Source organism: Schistocerca nitens, chromosome 8, assembly GCF_023898315.1.
Source record: "Schistocerca nitens isolate TAMUIC-IGC-003100 chromosome 8, iqSchNite1.1, whole genome shotgun sequence".
Lineage (NCBI taxonomy): Eukaryota > Metazoa > Arthropoda > Insecta > Orthoptera > Acrididae > Schistocerca > Schistocerca nitens.
Genome location: NC_064621.1, coordinates 262,312,428 through 262,339,463, shown reverse-complemented (window position 1 = coordinate 262,339,463; position 27,036 = coordinate 262,312,428). Strand labels below are relative to the sequence as shown.

At 43.5% G+C, this 27,036-nt stretch overlaps 1 protein-coding gene across 1 annotated transcript in view; it reads right to left on the bottom strand.

The window, feature by feature from the left end:
- Window positions 1-27,036, bottom strand: part of LOC126199513 (ubiquitin carboxyl-terminal hydrolase MINDY-3 homolog) — a 125,045-nt gene that overhangs the window by 21,692 nt on the left and 76,317 nt on the right. The window contains exon 5 of the mRNA XM_049936436.1: window positions 16,780-16,938. Coding sequence (XP_049792393.1) covers window positions 16,780-16,938 — 159 coding nt within the window. The remainder of the gene's footprint in view (window positions 1-16,779; window positions 16,939-27,036) is intronic.

Sequence of the window (27,036 nt, the reverse complement as noted above, 5' to 3'; positions counted from 1 at the left end):
GAGGTAAGTGATTCATGAAAGGTATAGGTTATTGTTAGGGTCATTCTTTTGTGGGGATTATTGAAAGTCAGATTTAGTTGAGCTAAAAATATTGTGTGTCAGTTTAGTGATGATCAGAATAAGTAAAGAGAGAAATGTCTGAGTACGTTCAATTTTTCTGAGCTGCTTGAAAATCAAATAACGTAGAAGTTTTTCCAGCACTGTCATTTTTAAATTTTTCTAAGGGGACATTTCAAACTAAACTTACTATCTGGAAAGAATCGCTGTGGGTTTAAGAACCACCTACCTATGAAAGGGGTAGGGATGAAATAGCAGTGTAGCCCACAACGTGCTAATACCATATACTTTGTTTATCCAGTATTTGAGAATGAGAGCACTTCATGGCTTGCAACAAACTTTATAGATAATTTCAAAACTTTACGAAACTTTTGCTCGTTGACAGCCCCAAAAAAATGATGAAACGACAAAAGTTTGTCGCTTACTACATTTTCGCTGTTCATTCAGTAAAATTGGCCCATGAAGCATGGTGATTTAATTTATTACCTCTTTACTACTAAATGTATTCGCGACTCATTTTTCAAACAGTATTCTCATGTACCAATGAATGAATGTCCCAGCAAAATATATCATTGTAGGACCAGTAGTTTACGAGATATGACCCCATAAACAGTGAGGTGCGTAAAAAACTGCCCTATTACTTATGACTTCCTTTCAACTATGACTTCCTTACAACTAACTCTGTTCCAACACTTTTCGGAGACAGTATCCACGTACGCGATCGGGCATTACAATTAAAGTGCAGCTACTCACCGAAGTACAAAAACGGTTCACATGGCGCTGAGCACTATGGGACGTAACATCTGAGATCATCAGTCCCCTAGAACTTAGAACTACTTAAACCTAACTAACGTAAGGACATCACACACATCCATGCCCGAGGCAGGATTCGAACCTGCGACCGTAGCAGTCGCGCGGTTCTGGACTGAAGCGCCCAGAACCGGTCGGCCACCGCGGCCGGCACCGAAGTATAATTTGGGGTGTAGTTAGCATATGGCAGCGAAACTTCGAGTATATGTTAATGCGTTAATTCGGAACCGATTTACGCAGGAAAAATTAGTTCCAACTGTGGCCACCAGGTGCAAATCTGGCGCTGTACATAGTTTGTATTATGGTATGAAATCCATACTGTCATTTGACAAGCCATAAAGTGAATGAACAGCACGGCTATCGAGAAGGAGGACGTGGGCTGTTAGGGAAACTGTTTTATGTGAACAGCAGCAGTTACAGTGCTGCATTGTGAGAGTATCGGCGGCTGAAAGGCCTGAGGAGCCGATGTCATTATATGGTTTAAAAAAGGTGATAATGAAATTAAAAAATACGGGTAATCAGGTGAGACACTTGGATGGAGAAGGCGTCCTATTTCGGTGGAAGTTATTGACGAACTTGATGTTGCTGTAACTGACCATGCAGAACGTGCTCTGGGTAGTGCTAACGTTCGTGCAGTATCACGAGAGTTTTCCATTCCACGGTCAACACTACGGAAAGTTTTGCAGTCTGTTTTACTCTGGTACCCGTACAAGATCCAGACGGTGCAGCAACTGAAACCTCGTGATTCACAGCAACGTTGTGTAGTTGCTCTTCGGTTTCTGACACGGATCGAAGTTGATGACATGTGGCTGGGCAATATTCTATGGAGTGCAGTGAATACACAGAACTGCCGAATTTGGGGTACTGTTAAACCGCATATTGCCCAAGACGAGCCACTGCACTCGCCACATTGGACTGTGTGATGTGGTTCCACAAGCACCTTTGTTTTTGGTCCGTTCTCCTATGAATAAAATACAACCAGAGTGCTGTTAGATATACCGAGGCGTCGTTGTACATCATGTGATTCCTGCTGTGGAAGAATGCAATTGTGTGGAAAGCGGGATGGGGAACACCTCACGTCACTCGCCCAGTGAAATATGTGATTAATGCAACCTTCCAAGAAAGTGTTATCTCCAGAGGTTTTCCATATGCGTGGCCAGCAATATCACCTGATCTGAATCCAGCAATATCACCTGATCTGAATCCACGTGACTTTTGGCTCTGGGGATATGTAAAAGAATGCATTTACCAGGGATAAGGTTAGTATCTCCCTGATCTAATGACAAGTATACAGGAACACTTTACTAAGACTCCAACGGAACTGCTGCGAGCAACTGTTGATCACGTCGTCTTCCAGCATCTCGTTGACGTCTCTGATGCTCATACCGAAAAAAAAATCAATATTATGCCTTTCCCGTTTGCTCGACCTTTCATGCCCATGTCCTGTTCCTAATCCATTACTGTACGGCTTTCTTTCATTCACAGCGCCAGATTTGGTGGCCAAAATGGGAACTAACTTTTTTCCCCCGGTGTTAACAAAAAATGGTTCAAATGGCTCTGAGCACTATGGGACTTAACTTCTGAGGTCATCAGTCCCCTAGAACTTACAAGGTAACCTCCCCATCGCACCCCCCTCAGATTTAGTTATAAGTTGGCACAGTGGATAGGCCGTGAAAAACGGAACAAAGATCAATCGAGAAAACAGGAAGAAATTGTGTGGCACTATGAAAAAAATAAGCAAAATATACAAACTGAGTGGTCCATGTGCAACATAGGCAACATCAAGGAGAGCGTAGCCGCAGTAGCGCCGTGGTCACGTGGTTAGCGTGAGCTGCTACGGAGCGAGAGGTCCTTGGTTCAAGACTTCCCTCGAGTGAAAAATTTACTTTCTTTATTTTCGCAAAGTTATGATTTGTCCGTTCGTTCATTGACGTCACTGTTCACTGTAATAAGTTTAGTGCCTGTGTTTTGCGACCGCACCGCAAAACCGTGCGATTAAGTAGACGAAAGGAAGTGCCTCTCCAATGGGAACCGAAAACATTTGATCGCAAGGTCATAGGTCAACCGATTCCTCCACAGGAAAACACGTCTGATATATTCTATACGACACTGGAGATGGCATGTGCGTCACATGACAGGAATTTGTTGTCGACCCACCTAACTTGTACACTTGGAGAATGGGTAAAAAGATTCTTCTGCCTTGCCCGATTTAGGTTTTCTTGTGGATGTGATAATCACTCGCAAAAAAACTGATGAAAACATAATAGTTTGTCACATAAACTGAAAATAAAAAATTAAACTTTTCACTCGAGGGAAGACTTGAACCAAGGACCTCTAGTCCCGCAGAGGCTCACGCTAACCACCGGACCACGACGCTCCTGTGCTTATATTATCCTTGATGTTGCCTATCTTCCACATGAACAACTCAGTTTATATATTTTGCTCATTTTTTCATAGTTCCACACAACTTCTTCCTGTTTTCTCGACTGATGTGTGTTCAGTTTTTCAAGGCCTATCCACTGTGCCAACATACAACTAAATCTGAGGGGGCTGCGATGGGGAGGTTCCCTTGTTAGAACTACTTAAACCTAACTAACCTAAGGACATCATACACATCCATGACCGAGGCAGGATTCGAACCTGCGACCGTAGCGGTCACGCGGTTCCAGACTGAAGCGCCTAGAACCGCACGGCCACGCCGGCCGGCCCCGGTGTTAGCAGGTTCTGCATTAACGCATTACAGTATTTACCAAGTTTCGCTGCCATACGACAGTTACAGTCCACAGTGGACATTCGTGAGTAGCTGCACTTTAAGTATAACCAGCCAGTACCTAGAAATATATGTAATTGTACGACATATAGTTGAGGATATACGACGTCATAAACGCTAAAATGCGTGAAAAACTGTCACGTGATGCATGACGTTTAAATCTATTACTTCTTTGCTACTTACTCTATTCGTAACGTATTTTGCACACAGTATCCACATATGTCACTGATTTTACCTACAAAAATATATCGTTGTACGACACATAATTCAAAGGTTACGTCACAGACATTGAGCTGCGTAAAATTGAAACTGCAGGGCGAAATTTGCTAGAATACAGCTGCAATGTGTACAAAAAAGTGTGAAATATGTTACATATGTGTGAAATATATCTTACATGTGCGTACACAGGTAAAGTCACTGGTAAACAGCTCATCCTAAGCCCCTGGAATGATTCCAACCAAGTTCAGCACACGTATTATTTACGATCTTGAAATAAACACTGTTGGGGTAAGAACCACCAGCCTCCCGTTGGGATGATAACGTGGAGAGAGATGGGGGGGGGGGGGGGGAAGATGGTCAAACAAAGAAGGGGAAGGAGAAAATTGGTACAGATAGCGGGAGGAGTAAATTGACGGAGAGAGGGGAGGGGGAATTGACAGCGAAAGGAAAGGGGAGATGAACAGAGGCAGGGGAGGAAGATGTAGGAGGCGGAGGAGTAGGAGAAGCTGGACAAAGAGAATGCGAGCAGGAAATGGCAAGAGAGAGTAGGAGAAGAAAGACATGGACAAATAAGGGGGAGGACAAGATGGAATAAAATGGGGGAGGAGGGAATGGTCAGAGGGGGAAAAGGGAGTTGTATGTAGAAAGGAGTAGGAGGAGATGAACAGAGAGAGTGAACAGGAGGAGATGGAAAGAGAGTAGGGGTGGAGGAGGTGGGCAGAAGAGGGGATGGAGATAATGTACAGAGGTGGAGGGGGTGAAGGAGGAGATGGACAGAGAGGTGGGGAAGGAGGAAACGGGCTGACAGATTGGAATATATACATGCCTGGGCAACGCCGGGTACTCGGTATAATATCAAAGGGCAAACTTCGTCAGCAAAAATCTTGAAAATTCTTCAGTAATTTACTTCAGATTTTCGCACGATAGTCTAATAAGCATTCAGACGGACATAGGAAGCATATTTTAATATATACAACATATAACTCCATACTATAAAAGTGAATGTATGTATATATCTATTAATGCATATATGTACATAGTGTCCATACTTAAAATTCCAGTTTCAAAACGCTGTATCAGAATGATGTCAAGTTTGAAAAATGCGTTATTGACGAAGGAGTAAACGTCTTGGAACAAAAAATAATTTCATGAAAATTTGACAAATAGACGGCGCTGTAAGCGTCAAAATATGCACACTAACAGACATGTGGCACGCAGCTGTTCCTTAGTTTGCCTCCGAGACGCCCAACACGATGCCTCCGTGAAGGATAGCACGCTGCCAGGAAAGCTATTTTACAAGAAAGGCGACTGCGCGACAGTAGACCTGCAGAAGTTCGCCATTCAAGGGTATGCAGAAAGGTACTGGTCCGATGACGACTAAGTCTGGAGAAATTGATTGCAACATCCGAAAAGACAGGTCGTTTTGAAGTGCACTATGTCAGAGGAAGGAAAGCAGTTGATCTGCGTCTGACGTAGAATTTCACTGCTTTGCAGGTCGGTTCAAGCGGTGGTGTGCTAGCATGCAATGGCCGGAGAATGTGCGAACGTTGAACATGCCTGCGAGCACAGTGCATAAAATCATACGAAACAGCCTACACTGCTCTACTCGCAAAATCACCCATGTTTAGCTGTTGTTTCCAGCTGACTTGCCAGCAATACAAACGTTCGCTCTGGAATTTCTTGCTCGCATGGAAGCGAGCAATGAATTGCTACAGAACCTTCTGTGAAAAGACGAATCCCATTTCCATCTACATCTACATTTATACTCCGCAAGCCACCCAACGGTGTGTGGCGGAGGGCACTTTACGTCCAACTGTCATTACCTCCCTTTCCTGTTCCAGTCGCGTATGGTTCGCGGGAAGAACGACTGCCGGAAAGCCTCCGTGCGCGCTCGAATCTCTCTAATTTTACATTCGTGATCTCCTCGGGAGGTATAAGTAGGGGGAAGCAACATATTAGATACCTCATCCAGAAACGCAACCTCTCGAAACCTGGACAGCAATCTACACCGCGATGCAGAGCGCCTCTCTTGCACAGTCTGCCACTTGAGTATGCTAAACATTTCCGTAACGCTTACCAAATAACCCTGTGACGAAACGCGCCGCACTTCTTTGGATCTTCTCTATCTCCTGATGCGCGAGCAAAAAACATGTTCTAAAATTCTGCAACAGATCGATGTCAGAGATATAGGCCTATAGTTTTGTGCATCTGCTCGACGACCCTTCTTGAAAACTGGGACTACCTGTGCTCTTTTACAATCATTTGGAACCTTCCGTTCCTCTAGAGACTTGCGGTACACGGCTGTTAGAAGGGGGCAAGTTCTTTCGCGTACTCTGTGTAGAATCGAACTGGTATCCCGTCAGGTCCAGTGGACTTTCCTCTGTTGAGTGATTTAAGTTGATCTTCTATTCCTTGGACTCTTATTTCGATGTCAGCCATTTTTTTCGTTCGTGCGAGGATTTAGAGAAGGAACTGCAGTGCGGTCTTCCTCTGTGAAACAGCTTTGGAAAAAGGTGTTTAGTATTTCAGCTTTCCATCTCGAAGGATATGTCAGTACGCAGAACTGCAGATATAGGAAACGGAAAATCTGCACGCACATGAACAGTACCGCTTCACTCTGCAAATGTGACTCTGTGGTGCGGGTTGACAGCATCGTTTATATTTTTTCTGTGAGATGAGTCCTGCGGGTCCTGTTCTATGCACCGTCACTGGTAAACCCTATGAGTCTACATCTACATCTACATGACTACTCTGCAATTCACATTTAAGTGCTTGGCAGAGGGTTCGTCGAACCACAATCATACTATCTCTCTACCATTCCACTCCCGAACAGCGCGCGGGAAAAACGAACACCTAAACCTTTTTGTTCGAGCTCTGATTTCTCTTATTTTATTTTGATGATCATTCCTACCTATGTAGGTTGGGCTCAACAAAATATTTTCGCATTCGGAAGAGAAAGTTGGTGACTGAAATTTCGTAAATAGATCTCGCCGCGACGAAAAACGTCTTTGCTGTAATGACTTCCATACCAATTCGCGTATCATATCTGCCACACTCTCCCCCCTACTACGTGATAATACAAAACTAGCTGCCCTTTTTTGTACCCTTTCCATGTCTTCCGCCAATCACACCTGGTAAGGATCCCACACCACGCAGCAATATTCTAACAGAGGACGAACGAGTGTAGTGTAAGCTGTCTCTTTAGTGGACTTGTTGCATCTTCTAAGTGTCCTGCCAATGAAACGCAACCTTTGGCTCGCCTTCCCCACAATATTATCTATGAGGTCTTTCCAACTGAAGTTGTTCGTAATTTTAACACCCAGGTACTTAGTTGAATTGACAGCCTCGAGAATTCTACTATTTATCCAGTAATCGAACGGATTTCTTTTGGAACTCATGTGGATCACCTCACACTTTTCGTTATTTAGCGTCAACTGTCACCTGCCACACCATACAGCAATCTTTTCTAAATCGCTTTGCAACTGATACTGGTCTTCGGATGACCTTACTAGACGGTAAATTACAGCATCATCTGCGAACAACCTAAGAGAACTGCTCAGATTGTCACCCAGGTCATTTAGATAGATCATGAACAGCAGAGGTCCCAGGACCCTTCCCTGGGGAACACCTGATATCACTTCAGTTTTACTCGATGATTTGCCGTCTATTACTACGAACTGCGACCTTCCTGACAGGAAATCACGAATCCAGTCGCACAACTGAGACGATATCCCAATAAGCCCGCAGCTTGATTAGAAGTCGCTTGTGAGGAACGGTGTCAAAAGCTTTCCGGAAATCTAGAAATACGTAATCAACCTGAAATCCCTGTTGATAGCGGCCATTACTTCGTGCACAAGAACGATGTTTTCTGAAACCATGCTGATAACGTATCAATAGATCGTTACCTTCGAGGTGATTCGTAATGTTTGAATACAGTATATGCTCCAAAACCCTACTGCAAACCGACGTCAATGATATAGGTCTGTAGTTCGATGGATTACTCCTACTACACTTCTTAAACACTGGTGCGACCTGCGCAATTTTCCAATCTGTAGGTACAGATCTATCGGTGAGCGAGCGGTGGTATATGATTGCTAAGTAGTGAGCTATTGTATCAGCGTAATCTGAAAGGAACCTAATCGGTATACAATCTGGACCTGAAGACTTGCCCGTATCAAGCGATTTGAATTGCTTCGCAACCCCTAAGGTATCTACTTCTAAGAAACTCATGCTAGCAGCTGTTCGTGTTTCAAATTCTGGAATATTCCATTCATCTTCCCTGGTGAAGGAATTTCGGAAAACTGTGTTCAATAACTCCACTTTAGCGGCACAGTCGTCGGTAACAGTACCATCGGCACTGCGCAGCGAAGGTATTGACTACGTCTTGCCGCTTGTGTACTTTACATACGACCAGAATTTCTTCGGATTTTCTACCAAATTTCGAGACAATGTTTCATTGTAGAACCTATTAAAGGCATCTCGCATTGAAGTCCGTGCCAAATTTCGCGCGTCCGTAAATTTTAGCCAATCTTCGGGATTTCGCGTTCTTCTGAACTTTGCATGCTTTTTCCGTTGCCTCTGCAACAGAGTTCGGACCTGTTTTGTGTACCACGGGGGATCAGTTCCATCTCTTACCAAGAGGTATGAATCTCTCAATTGCTGTTGCTACTATATCTTTCAATTTGAGCCACATCTCGTCTACATTTGCATAGTCAGTTCGGAAGGAATGGAGATTGTCTCTTAGGAAGGCTTCTAGTGACACTTTATCCGCTTTTTTAAATAGAATTATTTTGCGTTTGTTTCTGGTGGATTTGGAAGAAACGGTATTGAGCCTAGCTACAACGACCTTGTGATCACTAATCCCTGTAGCAGTCATGATGCTCTCTATCAGCTCTGGATTGTTTGTGGCTAAGAGGTCAAGTGTGTTTTCGCAACCGTTTACAATTCGCGTGGGTTCGTGGACTAACTGCTCGAAATAATTTTCGGAGAAAGCATTTAGGACAATCTCGGAAGATGTTTTCTGCCTACCACCGGTTTTGAACAAGTATTTTTGCCAACATGTCGAGGGAAGGTTGAAGTCCCCACCAACTATAACCGTATGAGTGGGGTATTTATTTGTTACGAGACTCAAATTTTCTCTGAACTGTTCCGCAACTATATCATCGGAGTCTGGGGGTCGGTAGAAGGGCCCGCATCTCGTGGTCGTGCGGTAGCGTTCTCGCTTCCCACGCCCGGGTTCGATTCCCGGCGGGGTCAGGGATTTTCTCTGCCTCGTGATGGCTGGGTGTTGTGTGCTGTCCTTAGGTTAGTTAGGTTTAAGTAGTTCTAAGTTCTAGGGGACTTATGACCACAGCAGTTGAGTCCCATAGTGCTCAGAGCCATTTGAACCATTTTTTTCGGTAGAAGGAGCCAATTATTAACTTAGTTCGGCTGTTAAGTATAACCTCCACCCATACCAATTCGCACGGAGTATCTACTTCGACTTCACTACAAGATAAACCACTACTGACAGACACAAACACTCCACCACCAATTCTGCCTAATCTATCTTTCCTGAACACCGTCTGAGACTTCGTAAAAATTTCTGCAGAACTTATTTCTTGTGCGCACCAACGTTATTCTAACCCTTCAATAACGTGGACATGTGGGTAGGATCATTATTATTCAAGATGGCACTCCTTCGCACATTGTACAGTCTGTGAAGGCTGTTGCGCACGTATTTCGGAAATGCTAGAATTACCAGATGTTGAGGGCCGCGGTAGCCGGCGGTCTGAGCTCCTTGACAGCTCGCGCGGCTCCCGCCGTCGGAGGTTCGAGTCCTCCCTCGAGCATGGGTGTGTGCGTTGTCCTTAGCGCAAATTAAAGTTAGATTAAATAGTGTGTAAGCCTAGGGACCGATGACCTCAGCATTTTGGTCCCATAGGAACTTACCACAAATTTCCAATTATCAGCCGTCATTTCCCTACAGCCCGGCCGTCCAGATGATCTGATCTTAATCCGCGTGCCTTCTGGCTGTGGAGTTATCTGAAAGATGTGTTGTAAGCTCCACTTACGAACGTAGCTGAATTCAAGGCACACATTGCGCAACGAATTCTGAACGTGGTCCCCGAGACATCCCTGTCTGTTATCGAACGTGCTGTTCCTTGATTTCAACTTATGGCAGAAAACGGTGGACAGCATATTGAACATTTCTTGCGCCAGTCTCACGACGGTTAGAATCCGATTTCATTTTGCTGTTGATCCCGTTGTTGGCCCCAGAACAATTAAAAACAGATTTTTCCCATCCGCTGTATAAGACCTTGCATGGTGGATGGGCTTTCCTAACTAACACTGTCACAGCTGTTGAATATGAACTTGTACAGTCATGCACACTGAAAAGTATGGATGGTATAATGTGCAACTCAAACCATAGCTGCTCCATTGTGATTCATTTGTCATTTGTAGCCGACCACATTTACGTTAACACGCTTACAGTGCAATCTATTCGTAAAATTTTCGTTGTTTTTTTTCCCATGATGTTCCCCCCTCGTCAGTGGTATGTTGTTCAAATTTGACAGCGTTCTGAGCAGTGGTTATCTTTCTACAGCGTTTTCAAACTGGAACTTTAAGTATGGACACCCTGTATGTACGTTCCACATCTCCTCATAAACGACTGGATAGATTTCAAGTGGATAGTAAGTGATACTATCTGTAAAGAAACACTGTGGGGGTAAGAATCAACAATATCCTATTGTGGTGGGGGTGATAACTTGGAGAGAGAAGGGGAGAGGAGGAGATGGACAAAGAGAGAGGGGGAGGAGAGGATGGACTCATATAGAGCGGACGAGGAGATGTGCAGAGAGAGAGCGAGAGGGAAAAGGACAGAAGGGGAAGAGGAGGACGTGAACAGAGAGAAGGGAAAGGAGGAGATGGACAGAGAGAGAGAGAGGGAAGAGATGGACGGTGTGAGAGGGAGGAGGAGATGAACAGGGAGAAGAGAGGAGCAGATGGACAGAGAGGTGCAGTAGAAGATGGATAGTGCATGGTGGTTGACGAGATGGACAAAGAGAGGGGGAGCAGATCGAGAGGGAGAGGGGCAGGAAGGGGATGTACCATAGAAGATTGGAATACAGGCATATCCAGGCAGTGCCGAGTACTCACAAGGGAAACTCCCCATTTAATGGTAAAATGACCCAGTGCAGAGCCCGTCCAAAACTGAACACAGATCAAGCTTGAAACAGGAAGAAGGTGTACTGAAGAGTAAAAAAAGAAGCAAAATAGAAGCAGTGAACAGTCCAAGTTGCAGATGTGAAACATCGAGCGAATCCCAAGAATCACAGCGTCGTAGTTGTGTGGTGGATTGCGAAGGAGGAGATCTGTGTTGAAATCTCCCTCGTACCCCATTTTTTCCGTTTTCACGAAATTATGAACTTTCCGTCCCGTGATTGACGTGTCTGCTTTCCTTCTGTAGTCTTGGAAATCACAGTTCGTAATTTTGTGAAAAAAAGTATGGGGACACGAAGAAGATTTGAACACGGATGTCCCCATTCGTACCCCAACCCCGTGACCACATAACTACGATACAGTGGTTATTCAAATACGCTCGACGTTGCACATCTTGAGCTTGGGCCGGTCACTGTTTAGATTTTGCTTCTTTTTTCGCAGTCCAGTATACATTCTTCCTGTTTACATTCTTGACCTGTGTTCAGTTTTTGACGAGCTACCCACTGGGCCATGTTACCGCTAAATCTAAAGGGTGTGCGATGGGGAGTTTTCCTTGTCAGCTAGTAGAATGTGTAGAGAGGAAATGTCGGCAAAAATCTCGGGAAAGTTTGTAAGGGGTTCATTATGTAAGAGGTTTACTGTTCACTACCCTGCTGGAGCAAATGTAATTTCGATATATTGCTCACGCTCTGCCTGCGATATAAAACATCTCTGCTGCAATAGAATCGCAGGTCAGAGCAGTCTCGGCAGCAGTAGTAATCGCTCGCTCCTTCAGGGCAGTCGCAACAGTTCATTCTTATGGAGCAGTCGCAGTAGTCCGTTCTTATGGAGCAGTAGCAATAGCTCCCTGTTATAGATTCTTGTGATTTGTCAGCACTAATTAAGTCAGACTTGTAATGTTCACTTTTTTATGTAATGGTTTGCAGAATGTTTTAAATAATAAGGTTTTTCAGAACATAATTTTTATACCACTCATTTACTTGAATTTAAATATTTTACAAATTTTCCCACGTCATAGTCATATGTTGTTTAATAATCAGAGGACCAGCTATACAGCTGTGTCAACAAGCAAAGTCAGTTTTTTTTTTCAAATAATGCAAATCTCAGAAAAATGTTGTTCATTAGTAGTAGACAGGCCAGCATTGCACTAAGGTGTGACATTTAGGAGCAGATATACAGGGTGAGTCACCTAACGTTACCGCTGGATATATTTCGTAAACCACATCAAATACTGACGAACCGATTCCACAGACCGAACGTGAGTAGAGGGGCTAGTGTAATTGTTTAATACAAACCATACAAAAATGCACGGAAGTATGTTTTTTAACACAAACCTACGTTTTTTTAAATGGAACCACGTTAGTTTTGTTAGCACATCTGAACATATAAACAAATACGTAATCAGCGCCGTTTGTTGCATTGTAAAATGTTAATTACACCCGGAGATATTGTAACCTAAAGTTGACGCTTGAAACCTCCGACGTTCAGTTGCGTGTTGTAACAAACACGGGCCACGGTCGGCGAGCAGCATCTACAGGGACATGTTTACGATGACGACCGTGTTTACGAGTGTGGCTGTGGTGCACTGTTGTGGTTTGGTCTAGCTGTCGCAGTGTCCGCATGTAGCGCTTGCTGCTATTGTTATTCTGCATTCGTCTCCACACGCAGACCAACTGTAGTACACCGTGTTACCAGAGGTCTGTGATAGTGTAGTGTTGTAGGAACTGTGACCATGGTGTATTCGAACTCTGAAAAGGTTGAGATGATACTCATCTATGGCGAGTTTCGACGAAATGCAGCTGAAGCCTGCAGGGTGTATGCAGAACGGTATCCGGACAGAGAGCATCCAACGTGCCGCACATTACAAAACATCTACCGCCAACTGTATGCAACAGGTATGGTCGTAGCACGCAAACTGGTCCGTAATAGGCCCGTCACAGGAGAAGCGGATGCAGTTGGTATGTTAGCTCCTGTTGCCATGAACCCAAAAAAATGGTTCAAATGGCTCTGAGCACTATGGGACTCAACTGCTGTGGTCATAAGTCCCCTAGAACTTAGAGCTACTTAAACCTAACTAACCTAAGGCCATCACACACATCTATGCCCGAGGCAGGATTCGAACCTGCGACCGTAGCGATCGTGCGGTCCCAGACTGTAGCGCCTTTAACCGCTCGGCCACTCCGGCCGGCCCAGGAACCCACACATGAGGACACGGGACATTGCGAGAGCCGGTGGACTGAGTCAAAGTAGTGTCATGCTCATACTGCATCGTCACCGCTTTCACCCGTTTCATGTGTCGCTACATCAGCAATTACATGGTGATGACTTTAATCATCGAGTGCAATTCTGTCAATGGGCATTAACAGAGAATGCGTTGCAGTTCTACCTGTTTACCGATGAAGCGGGTTTAACAAACCACGGGGCACTGAATCTACGGAACATGCATTACTGGTCCGTGGACAATCCTCGCTGGCTCAGACATGTAGAGCGACAGCGACCGTGCACTGTAAATGTATGGTGCGGAATCATTGGCGACCACCTCATTGGTCCTCACTTCATTGCAGGGGCCCAAACAGCTGCAATATACATCGCGTTTCTACAGAATGAACTGCCAACGTTGCTCGAAAATGTCCCACTGGAAACGCGTCGACGTATGTGGTATCAGCATGATGGTGCACCTGCACATTCCACAATTAACACTAGGCTGACCCTTGACAGGATGTTCGACGGGCGTTTCATAGGACGTGGAGGACGCATAAATTGGCCAGTCCGTTCTCCTGATCTTACACCTCTGTACTTCTTTCTGTGGGGTACGTTAAAGGAGAATGTTTACCGTGATGTGCCTACAACCCTAGAGGATATGAAACAACGTATTGTGGCAGCCTGCGGCGACATTACACCAGATGTACTGCGGCGTGTACGACATTCATTACGCCAGGGATTGCAATTGTGTGCAGCAAATGATGGCCACCACATTGAACATCTATTGGCCTGACATGTCGGGATACACTCTATTCCACTCCGTAATTGAAAACGGAAACCACGTGTGTACGTGTACCTCACCCCTCATGGTAATGTACATGTGCGTCAGTGAAAAAGACCAATAAAAAGGTGTTAGCATGTGGACGTAATGTGCTGTTGCAGTCTCTTCTGTACCTAAGGTTCATCACCGTTCCCTTTGGATCCCTACGTAATTAAGTGCTCTCCGATACACACGATCGAACAGCGGAGGAGTGGTACTCAAGCGTCAACTTTAGGTTACAATATCTCCGGATGTAATTAACATTTTACAATGCAACAAACGGCACTGATTACGTATTTGTTTATATGTTCAGATGTGCTAACAAAACTAACGGGGTTCCATTTAAAAAAACGTAAGTTTGTGTTAAAAAACATACTTCCGTGCATTTTTTATGGTTTGTATTAACCAAATACACTAGCCACTCTCCTCACGTTCGGTCTGTGGAATCGATTCGTCAGTATTTGATGTGGTTTACGAAATATATCCAGCGGTAATGTTAGGTGACTCACCCTGTATAGACAGCGTTATCCGGCGACACCATTATGAGGTAAGAATTTTTCAGTTTATTCAGATTGATTTCACAGGGCCACGGCGCAGCGCTGCTCACGTCCAAAATTTATCAGTTTCAATTCTCAGTCAATTTTGTACCGGAAATTTTTAAATACTGGAGGATTACAAATTCTTGATCGATTTAGTTCAATTTTTTACACGATACACCAAAAAATATTCAGATGAACATAGGCTGTCTTGTGAAAATGTGTGGTTTCGTTTTCTTTCTCGGAGTCAGTTTCACTACGACAGAAGAGCATGCGAACCATTAGCAAATTCTTTCTCCCATACGTCTTCCTTCTACTTGTATAATTATAACAAAAATTGTATACACAACAAAGTGCTGTTTTGTTTTCCTCCTTGCCGTGGGTTTTACAAAAAAGAGGAAAGTTATGTTTATGGCTTGCTAACGACTGAGACAATTATGTTCCTTGGCTTTCCCAATCTTTTGACACGCATGTTTTTACACGTTTCCCATACTAACGAAATTTTTTTATACGATTGCAATTGTCACTTGACAATGGTACACTACTGGCCATTAAAATTGCTACACCAAGAAGAAATGCAGGTAATAAAGGGGTAGTCATTGGACGAATATATTATACTAGAACTGACATGTGATTACATTTTCACGCAATTTGGGTGCATAGATCCTGAGAAATCAGTACCCAGAACAACCACCTCTGGCCGTAATAACGGCCTTGATACGCCTGGGCATTGAGTCAAACAGAGCTTGGATGGCGTGTACAGGTACAGCTGCCCATGCAGCTTCAACACGATACCACAGTTCATCAAGGTAGTGACTGGCGTAATGTGACGAGCCAGTTGCTAAGCCACCATTGACCAGACGTTTTCAGTTGGTGAGAGATCTGGAGAATGTGCTGGACAGGGCAGCAGTCGAACATTTTCTGTATCCAGAAAGGCCCGTACAGGACCTGCAACATACGGTCGTGCATTATCCTGCTGAAATGTAGGGTTTCGCAGGGATCGAATGAAGGGTAGAGCCACGGGTCGTAACACATCTGAAATGTAACGTCCACTGTTCAAAGTGCCGTCAATGCGAACGAAAGGTGACCGAGACGTGTAACCAATGGCACCCCATACCATCACGCCGGTGATACGCCAGTATGGCGATGACGAATACACGCTTTCAATGTGCGCTCACCGCGATGTTGCCAAACACGAATGCGACCATCAGGATGCTGTAAACAGAACCTGGATTCATCCGGAAAAAATGACGTTTTGCCATTCGTGCACCCAGGTTCGTCGTTGAGTACACCATCGCAGGCGCTCCTGTCTGTGATGCAGCGTCAAGAATAAACGCAGCCACGGTCTCCGAGCTGATAGCCCATGCTGCTGCAGACGTCGCCGAACTCTTCTTGCGGATGGTTGTTGTCTTGCAAACGTCCCCATCTGTTGACTCAGGGATCAAAGACGTGGCTGCACGATCCGTTACAGCCATGCAGATAAGACGCCTGTCATGTCGACTGCTAGTGATACGAGGCCGTTGGGATCCAGCACGGCGTTCCGTATTACCCTCCCGAACCCATCGATTCCATATTCTGCTAACAGACATTGGATCTCGACCAACGCGAGCAGCATTGTCGCGATACGATAAACCGCAATCGCGACAGGCTACAATTCGACCTTTATCAAAGTCGGAAAGGTGATGGTACGCATTTCACCTCCATACACGAGGCATCACAACAACGTTTCACCAGGCAACGCCGGTCAAGTATTGTTTGTGTATGAGAGATCGGTCGGAAACTTTCCTCATGTCAGCACGTTGTAGGTGTCGCCACCGGCGCCAACCTTGTGTGAATGCTCTGAAAAGCTAATCATTTGCATATCACAGCATCTTCTTCCTGGTTAAATTTCGCATCTGTACCACCTGACCTTCTCGGTGTAGCAATTTTAATGGCCAGTAGTGTACTTCTATTGAAATTATCGAGTTCTGGAACATAAAATTTTTAACATTCGTGGCGATGTGTGTTCCTTCGAGAAATCAGATTTCAGATTCAATCTTTTTTTCTGTTGGTAGGAGAATATAAACAAATAATTAATTGATCTCGCGTTATCAGCGAAGAATTAAAAATTAAGTGAGTTTAACAAGAACAGGGATGATCAAGAATGCGTGCAGGAGACTGACCTCGCTTTGGCGCTCGATTCCCCGGAGCAGCATGCCGTCGATGTGGCGGTCTCCGTCCCAGACGTTGCTGACGGCTCGGCCCGTCAGCATCAGGTTGATCAGGCTCTGCCCGCCGTAGCCGTGCTCCGGGTCGATCAGCGGTTCCGACGGGTCGTTCACCTGTCGCGGACAGGACAGATGTGCCAATGGAAATTAGAAATTTGTGGTAAGTTCCTATGGGACAAAACTGCTGAGGTCATCGGTCCCTCGGCTTACACAACACTTAATCAAACTAACTTACGCTAAGGACAACGCACACACCCATACTCGAGGGAGGACACGAACCTCCGACGGGGGGAACCGCGCGAACTGTAGCAAGGCGCCTAGGACGGCGCGGCTACCCCGCGCGGCAATGTGCTAATCAAAGATGGTTCAAATGGCTCTGAGCACTATGGAACTTGACATCTGAGGTCATCAGTCCCCTAGAACTTAGAACTACTTAAACCTAACTAACGTAAGGATATCTCACACACCCATGTCCGAGGCAGGACTCGAACCTGCGATCGGAGCGGTCGTGCGGTTCCAGACTGAAGCGCCTAGAATCACTTGGCCACAGCGGCCGGCAATGTGCTAATCAACATAACGCTTATATTTGGCGACAAAACAATTGGTGTATCACCTGAGGCTCTCAGTTTCTCAGCTGACAATCTAATGAACTCTTGCTCAGTCAAGTAGCGTAGTGCTGGTATGGCTTTCACAAATTTCCCTCTTGAGACCTCCTAGAGAACACAGCTCTTTCTTCCACCAAAGTGTCAAATGTTTAAATGAATCCTTTGGATTACCGCGCTGGATATGTGCAGAGTGCATAATGGTGTTGTTATGGTTTATTACGGCGATGGAAGCAAAGATCTGGTGAAGAAATACTTGTAAGATATCTAAAATACTAACAAGGGAACCTCCCCATCGCACCCCCCTCAGATTTAGTTATAAGTTGGCACAGGGATAGGCCTTGAAAAACTGAACACAGATCAATCGAGAAAACAGGAAGAACTTGTGTGGAACTATGAAAAAAATAAGCAAAATATACAAACTGAGTAGTCCATGCGCAACGTAGGCAACATCGAGGAGGGTGTTAGCTTACGAGCGCCGTGGTCCCGTGGCTAGCGTGAGCAGCTGTGAAACGACAGGTCGTTGGTTCAAATCTTCTCTCGGGTGAAAATTTTAATTTTTTATTTTCAGATAATTATCAAAGTTCAGGCACTCACACATAATCAACTTCGCTCTCCAAAATTCCAGGACATGTTCAGATTTGCTTGGACATATACAGAATTTGACGGTCTACGCACGGAAACATTTGAAAACGTAAAAAAAACATATGTTTTGGCAGAGCACAGGGAAAACTGTGCGACTCTGAAACTGTTGCATTCATTTGATGCAGTTTATGTGACAAACTCTTATGTTTTCATCACTTTTTTTGGAGTGATTATCACATCCACAAGAAAACCTAAATCGGGCAAGGTAGAAGAATCTTTTTACCCATTCGCCAAGTGTGCAAGTTAGGTGGGTCGACAACATATTCCTGTCATGTGACGCACATGCCGTCACCAGTGTCGTAAAGAATATATCAGACGTGTTTTCCCGTGGAGGAATCGGTTGACCTATGACCTTGCGATCAAATGTTTTCTGTTCCTATTGGAGAGGCACGTCCTTTCGTCTACTAATCGCACGGTTTTGCGGTGCGGTCGCAAAACACAGACATTAAACTTATTACAGTGAACAGAGACGTCAATGAATGAACAGACAGATCGTAACTTTGCGAAAATAAAGAAAGTAAAATTTTCACTCGAGGTAGGACTCGAACCAAGGACCTTTCGGTCGGCAGTTGTTCACTCTAACCACGAGACCACGGCGCTCATCAGCTATCATCCTCCTTTATGTTGCCTATCTTGCACATGGACTACTCAGTTTGTATATTTTGCTTATTTTTTCATAGTTCCACACAACTTCTTCCTGTTTTCTCGATTGATCTGTGTTCAGTTTTTCAAGGCCTATCCATTGTGTCAATTTATAACTAAATCTGTGGGGGGTGCGATGGGGAGGTTCCCTTGTAAGCCAATATTCCAGGCCACGGTACCTGCACACAACTGCACATTGCGTTATCTAACGACTTTTGAGGCTATAATAAATTTGATTTTCAATATTTCATACAAATACCGACGTAATTAAAAATAATTAAAATGCTGACATAATCTACTTATGAAGAGGTATAACCTTATGTTAAAGGTTCAACACTGTAAGACAAGTATTATACTGCGAAGGTTGGAACTTAAATAGTGGCAACTATTCATTCACAACCGATACAAAAGAGTTACATGTTTGCACCTGTTACTGTCCTTCAAAGTAGTCACCAGCGTTGTGTAGAAACCATTGCCAGGGATGTGGAAGGCGTAATAGACTGTCAGCAGAGCCTGTTCAGTTGATGGTGCGAATGGAGCGGTCTACTGCCTGTCGAATCACAGGAACAGTTCTGAAGCGAATGCTACGAAGTGGTTCCTTCATGTTCGGAATCAAATCAAAGTCACAAGGACTTAAATCCGGGGAGTATGGTGGATGGTACAGTACTTCCCATTCTCATCGGGCGAACAGAGGAGCCACAGCTTGCGCTGTATGTGCCCGCGCTTTGTCGTGCAAAATGATGGGTGGATTACGCAGAAAGTGTCGCCGCTTCTTTTGCAAAGCTGGTCGCAGGTGATGCTCCAAAAACGAATAGTAATACTGTGCACTGACGGTGGCATTCGCTTCAGAACTGTTCCAGAGATTCAACAGGTAGTAGACCGCTCCATTCGCACCATCAACAGAACAGGCTCTGCTAACTGTATACTATGCCTTCTACATCGCTGGTAACGGGGTCTACACAACGCGGTGACTACTTTGAAGGACAGTAACAGGTGCAAACATGTAACTCTTTTATATCGGATGTGAATGAAAGTTGCCAGTATTTAAGTTCCAACCCTCGTATTAAACTGTGTATATGTCTCGTCGTGTAACTCAGCACGCGCAAATTACCCATTTCAATGGAAAAAAGTTTATCGCTTACTACATTTTTGTTATTCATGCAGAAAAACCGAGCGAGGTGGCGCAGTGGTTAGCACACTGGACTCGCATTCGGGAGGACGACGGTTCAATCCCGTCTCCGGCCATCCTGATTTAGGTTTTCCGTGATTTCCCTAAATCGTTTCAGGCAAATGCAGGGATGGTTCCTTTGAAAGGGCACGGCCGATTTCCTTCCCAATCCTTCCCTAACCCGAGCTTGCGCTCCGTCTCTAATGACCTCGTTGTCGACGGGACGTTAAACACTAAGCACCACCACCATGCAGAAAAAAAATGGCTCTGAGCACGATGGGACTCAACTGCTGAGGTCATTAGTCCCCTAGAACTTAGAACTAGTTAAACCTAACTAACCTAAGGACATCACAAACATCCATGCCCGAGGCAGGATTCGAACCTGCGACCGTAGCGGTCTTGCGGTTCCAGACTGCAGCGCCTTTAACCACACGGCCACTTCGGCCGGCTATTTATGCAGAAAAACTGCCGCATGAGGCATTAACATTTCAATTTGTCGCTACTTTTCTACTACCTCCATTCGCAACCCATTTTGCAGACAGTATCAAGATTTACCACTGAATGTACCAGCATGCTTATATCATTGTACGACACAGTTCAATAGATATGACCTAACTATGCCGGTGCGTCAGATATAGCGTGCTGTAATCGAGCTTCGAATTCGAAAGGTTCGTCCGCAGATGGAGCATCCTCTCTTTCAGCATGACAATACCTGACCACACACTGGTGCTGCGACATCTGCAACAATCCGACGCCTTGGGATCACTGTTATCCAACATCTTCCATACAGTCCCAACTTGGCCCCATCAGAGTTTTACGGGTTTCCAAATACATTGGAGGATTTCACTTAGTGATGAAGCGGGCAAGCAAAGGTGAAGTCGTGGCTCCCTCAACAAAGTTAATACCGATTTAAGTTCCAACCCTCGTATTAAACTGTGTATATGTCTCGTAGCGTAACTCAGCACGCGCTAATTATCCAGTGCTCATCCAGCGTTTCATAACGAGAGCACTTAGCCACTTCCAACAAGCTACTAACATATTTTTAAACTTTTTTTAAAACTTTTTCTCTTTTACGCGCGTAACGTTGATACGTAAAGCATTAACTCTCTGGGAATTAATCAGCAGTTTGAAGTTATTTTACACAGGGGTGTTCGACTTTTAAAAAAATTGGGAGTTTACTGGTATTGTCTTCTCCATACCCACATACACACACCGTACGCTGGTATACATTGCATGGCTGAGGGTACTTCTTACTTTTTTTTTAGCGATTATCTGTTTTATTCCATCTGTGTATTCAGTTATTAGGGAAAAATTACCGTCTACGAGATCAGACACAAAATTTTAATTATGATCTCGAAAAAATAAATTTATCTAATAGCTTTCTGTTTTTTTGCAGGTACATGTCTGCAGTCGTGGTACACAGAAAGCCTTCTGTCCAGTGCTGTAGCACGCCGCTGGTAGTGTCGCAACGAAATGGGACGGCGTTTTGACAAAGCGCTCCACTATGTTTTGACTCATGTACTGACGCGCTCTACCATTAGACGCAGGGCTTTCAATGACCACCACGACTGCAGACGTGTTCCTTCAAACAAACAAAAATTTAATTACGTAACTTTATTTTTTCAATGTAATAATGAAAACTGACTGACTATCCATCGTATGCACTTCAGTACCGTCCACCGTACACGAAGTACCTTGTTGAATTCAAAATTCTCCTGCGCTAAAACTTGAAGTAGTGTAGTGTTGGTAGTTACAGTATCGATAGTACATATCGAAGTATACAACTACCACCTCTTTTTAAGTTTCCAAACCTGAAACAACTGACTGTAGCATGCTGCAAAGAAGCAGTTAAAATTTCGTATTTGAAAAGTCACTGTCTACTTCCACAGCACAAAAACAAAACAAATACTGCCCGAATAGGCTGTGAAGGCCCAACGGTACCGACCGGCAGCCGTGTCATGCCCAGACCTTAAGCGTCACCATATGCTGAAGGGCATGTGGTCAGCACACTGCTCTCCCGGCCGTTGTCAGTTTGGTTTTTTTTTTTTTTTTTTTTTACCAATGTCGCTACTTCTCGGTCAAATAGCTCCTCAGTTGGTGTCATAAGAGCTGAGTGTATCCCGCTTGTCAACACCAATCGGCAGATCCGGGCGGTGACCCACTCAAGTGCTAGCCAGGCCCGACAGCGCTTAACTTCGGTGATCTGACGGGAACCGGTGTTACCACTGCGACAACGCCGTTGACAGGCAGTCCAAACAGAAGTTAAGAACTTTATAACGTATATACGTTAAGTATATCAGATTTTATATTTGTACTTTATAAACAGTTATAATTTTTTCATAACATGTATGCAATTGTTTATAAAAATGGACTATTCAGAAGGTTGGCAGCTACCGGTGTTACTTTACAAAACACTTGTTTTTTATTTTTTCTACAGATATGAATTTGGGGAAAGGAGCCCAGGAGCGAGAAAATATCGCAGTTGTACTACGGACAATTTAGGGAGAGAACTTACGGCCGTTCGGAAGGGAATGTCGCTCTGAAACGCAAAGAAAAGATTTGGCATCCTCATGAAAACCAGTTCGAATAAATTTAAAGGAAAATGTGCTGAAATTATTGGGGCCAATGTGTTATCAATTAGACTTAATAGAAATGAATGATAAAGAGGTCATAATGATCTATAGTGACTGGGGACATCTCCTGGACATAAATGATGTAAAAGTGACTGCAAAGTCATAACTTGATAAATGTGAACTGGAGAAAATAGGTCCAAAAATAAGTTACCTGGAGACCACTATGTCCGGCTACTTGTAAAAAGAAACAAGACCCATCTATAAAAACGTGTCAGCTCAAATGTCAAAAGACAGCGCGTTGAAGTGGACAGGAATGATACTTTGCCTAGTTTGGTACTTTCAAAATAGCACTGGCAGGTGTTCCATCTGAAAATATTGTTAACTATGAGGACACTAATCTCGTGACGCCCTGGTAAAAAAAAATGAGTTTGGGCTGACTACTTGTATTAACGGTTAATTCTGGATATATCTTCTGCTACAACTTGTTTAATTGAGTTGTTATCTGAGCTCGTTATTTACGAAAATTGGGCTAATTGTAGTCTGATTCTGAAGTTAGCTAACGCACTTATTAACTGAGCAAACAGTATTGTATTAAAAAGAATGTAAGAGTAATTTATTGAATATTATTTCAGGCACTGCAATCTTTATTTTTTAATTTTTTAAATTCGGTAAACAGACGTAACTTATGAACAACACGCCATATTCAGTTTTTTCTTTTTCTTCCTTCCCAGATACCAGTCCTGTATCTTGAGCCATGTGTAGTATCACCTTATTAATATAATTCTGCTTGCAGTACAGTTCCACGTGAGTGAAGCCGTTCCAATCTGGAACTGCTCTACATACTAGACATTTATTTTTTAATTGCGTTTATAAACATAACTTATTTATGATTGATATAACATGCACATACACCTAGCAACGAACATCAAAATACAAAACAAATCAATGATACATAAATAACACTTTTGTAACAGAATGTGCAAAATTTGTGCAAGTCACCCCTGTTGACAGTACGTGAATTCATGTCTCTCATCTTCTTCTTGTGATCACTGTGCGAGATACACGATGAAGGTAGCAGAACTGTAGCACTGTTTTACTAGAATGTCGACTGTCTAAATTTACGCAACAGAGTTTCACGAGAGCAAGGTCAGTTTACTTCTAAAGATTGCCATTTATGTTCTCTGGGCATTTTCAAATGAGCAAACCGATCTTTTACAAACCTTTTAAGGCATCTCTCAGTACATTCAGTATCTGCCAACTCTGGAGAAGCACTGCACAACTGGTCGCACAAGTGTCTCGTATGTGATTTCCTTTGCAGATGCTATGTACTGTCATGAAGTCCTTCCAATAAATCTTTTAAGGCATCTCTCAGTTCATTCAGTGTCTGCCAACTCTGGAGAAGCACTGCACAACTGGTCGCACAAGTGTCTCGTATGTGATTTCCTTTGCAGATGCTATGTACTGTCATGAAGTCCTTCCAATAAATCCAAATCTTTCATTCGCTGTTTCTACTACAGAATTTACGTTTCGTCCCATTTCATATTGCTTTTTAGTATTATCGCTAACATATTAAACGCTATGACGTGATTCATAAGTCTTCCTTCTTTCTTTCCATTCGCGTTAATCCTGTCTAGTATGGAATCCACTGTACTCATGTTTTGGCAAATTTGTGTCTACTTAAAGAGGAGTTCGACTACCTATAGTCTTACGAATATCTGATCAAAAGGATTTTGTCAAGAAATTATGTTTTATACCTGAAAAAATCTTTTAAGGCATCTCTCAGTTCATTCAGGAGAAAGAAAACTGGCATTCTACGGATCGGAACGTGGAATGTCAGATCCCTTAATCGGGCAGGTAGGTTAGAAAATTTAAAAAGGGAAATGGATAGGTTAAAGTTAGATATAGTGGGAATTAGTGAAGTTCGGTGGCAGGAGGAACAAGACTTTTGGTCAGGTGATTACAGGGTTATAAATACAAAATCAAATAGGGGTAATGCAGGAGTAGGTTTAATAATGAATAAAAAAATAGGAGTGCGGGTTAGCTACTACAAACAGCATAGTGAACGCATTATTGTTGCCAAGATAGACACAAAGCCCATGCCTACTACAGTAGTACAAGTTTATATGCCAACTAGCTCTGCAGATGATGAAGAAATTGATGAAATGTATGACGAGATAAAAGAAATTATTCAGGTGGTGAAGGGAGACGAAAATTTAATAGTCATGGGTGACTGGAATTCGTCAGTAGGAAAAGGGAGAGAAGGAAACATAGTAGGTGAATATGGATTGGGGGGAAGAAATGAAAGAGGAAGCCGCCTTGTAGAATTTTGCACAGAGCATAACTTAATCATAGCTAACACTTGGTTCAAGAATCATAAGAGAAGGTTGTATACCTGGAAGAATCCTGGAGATACTAATAGGTATCAGATAGATTATATAATGGTAAGACAGAGATTTAGGAACCAGGTTTTAAATTGTAAGACATTTCCAGGGGCAGATGTGGATTCTGACCACAATCTATTGGTTATGAACTGCAGATTGAAACTGAAGAAACTGCAAAAAGGTGGGAATTTAAGGAGATGGGACCTGGATAAACTGAAAGAACCAGAGGTTGTAGAGAGTTTCAGGGAGAGCATAAGGGAACAATTGACAGGAATGGGGGAAAGAAATACAGTAGAAGAAGAATGGGTAGCTCTGAGGGATGAAGTAGTGAAGGCAGCAGAGGATCAAGTAGGTAAAAAGACGAGGGCTAATAGAAATCCTTGGGTAACAGAAGAAATATTGAATTTAATTGATGAAAGGAGAAAATATAAAAATGCAGTAAATGAAGCAGGCAAAAGGGAATACAAACGTCTCAAAAATGAGATCGACAGAAAGTGCAAAATGGCTAAGCAGGGATGGCTAGAGGACAAATGTAAGGATGTAGAGGCTTGTCTCAGTAGGGGTAAGATAGATACTGCTCTACAGGAAAATAAAAAAAAGAGACCTTTGGAGAGAAGAGAACCACTCGTATGAATATCAAGAGCTCAGATGGCAACCCAGTTCTAAGCAAAGAAGGGAAGGCAGAAAGGTGGAAGGAGTATATAGAGGGTTTATACAAGGGCGATGTACTTGAGGACAATATTATGGAAATGGAAGAGGATGTAGATGAAGATGAAATGGGAGATAAGATACTGCGTGAAGAGTTTGACAGAGCACTGAAAGACCTGAGTCGAAACAAGGCCCCGGGAGTAGACAACATTCCATTAGAACTACTGATGGCCTTGGGAGAGCCAGTCATGACAAAACTCTACCATCTGGTGAGCAAGATGTATGAGACAGGCGAAATACCCACAGACTTCAAGAAGAATATAATAATTCCAATACCAAAGAAAGCAGGTGTTGACAGATGTGAAAATTTCCGAACTATCAGTTTAATAAGTCACAGCTGCAAAATACTAACGCGAATTCTTTACAGACGAATGGAAAAACTGGTAGAAGCGGACCTCGGGGAAGATCAGTTTGGATTCCGTAGAAATGTTGGAACACGTGAGGCAATACTAACCTTACGACTTATCTTAGAAGAAAGATTAAGAAAAGGCAAACCTACGTTTCTAGCATTTGTAGACTTAGAGAAAGCTTTTGACAACGTTAACTGGAATACTCTCTTTCAAATGGCAGGTGGTAAAATACAGGGAGCGAAAGGCGATTTACAATTTGTACAGAAACCAGATGGCAGTTATAAGAGTCGAGGGGTATGAAAGGGAAGCAGTGGTTGGGAAAGGAGTGTATATTGAGCAAGCAGTAAAGGAAACAAAAGAAAAATTCGGAGTAGGTATTAAAATTCATGGAGAAGAAGTAAAAACTTTGAGGTTCGCCGATGACATTGTAATTCTGTCAGAGACAGCAAAGGACTTGGAAGAGCAGTTGAACGGAATGGACAGTGTCTTGAAAGGAGGATATAAGATGAACATCAACAAAAGCAAATCGAGGATAATGGAATGTAGTCAAATTAAATCGGGTGATGCTGAGGGGATTAGATTAGGAAATGAGACACTTAAAGTAGTAAAGGAGTTTTGCTATTTAGGGAGTAAAATAACTGATGATGGTCGAAGTAGAGAGGATATAAAATGTAGACTGGCAATGGCAAGGAAATCGTTTCTGAAGAAGAGAAATTTGTTAACATCGAGTATAGATTTAAGTGTCAGGAAGTCGTTTGTGAAAGTATTTGTATGGAGTGTAGCCATGTATGGAAGTGAAACATGGACGATAACCAGTTTGGACAAGAAGAGAATAGAAGCTTTCGAAATGTGGTGCTACAGAAGAATGCTGAAGATAAGGTGGGTAGATCACGTAACTAATGAGGAGGTATTGAATAGGATTGGGGAGAAGAGAAGTTTGTGGCACAACTTGACTAGAAGAAGGGATCGGTTGGTAGGACATGTTTTGAGGCATCAAGGGATCACAAATTTAGCATTGGAGGGCAGCGTGGAGGGTAAAAATCGTAGAGGGAGACCAAGAGATGAATACACTAAGCAGATTCAGAAGGATGTAGGTTGCAGTAGGTACTGGGAGATGAAGAAGCTTGCACAGGATAGAGTAGC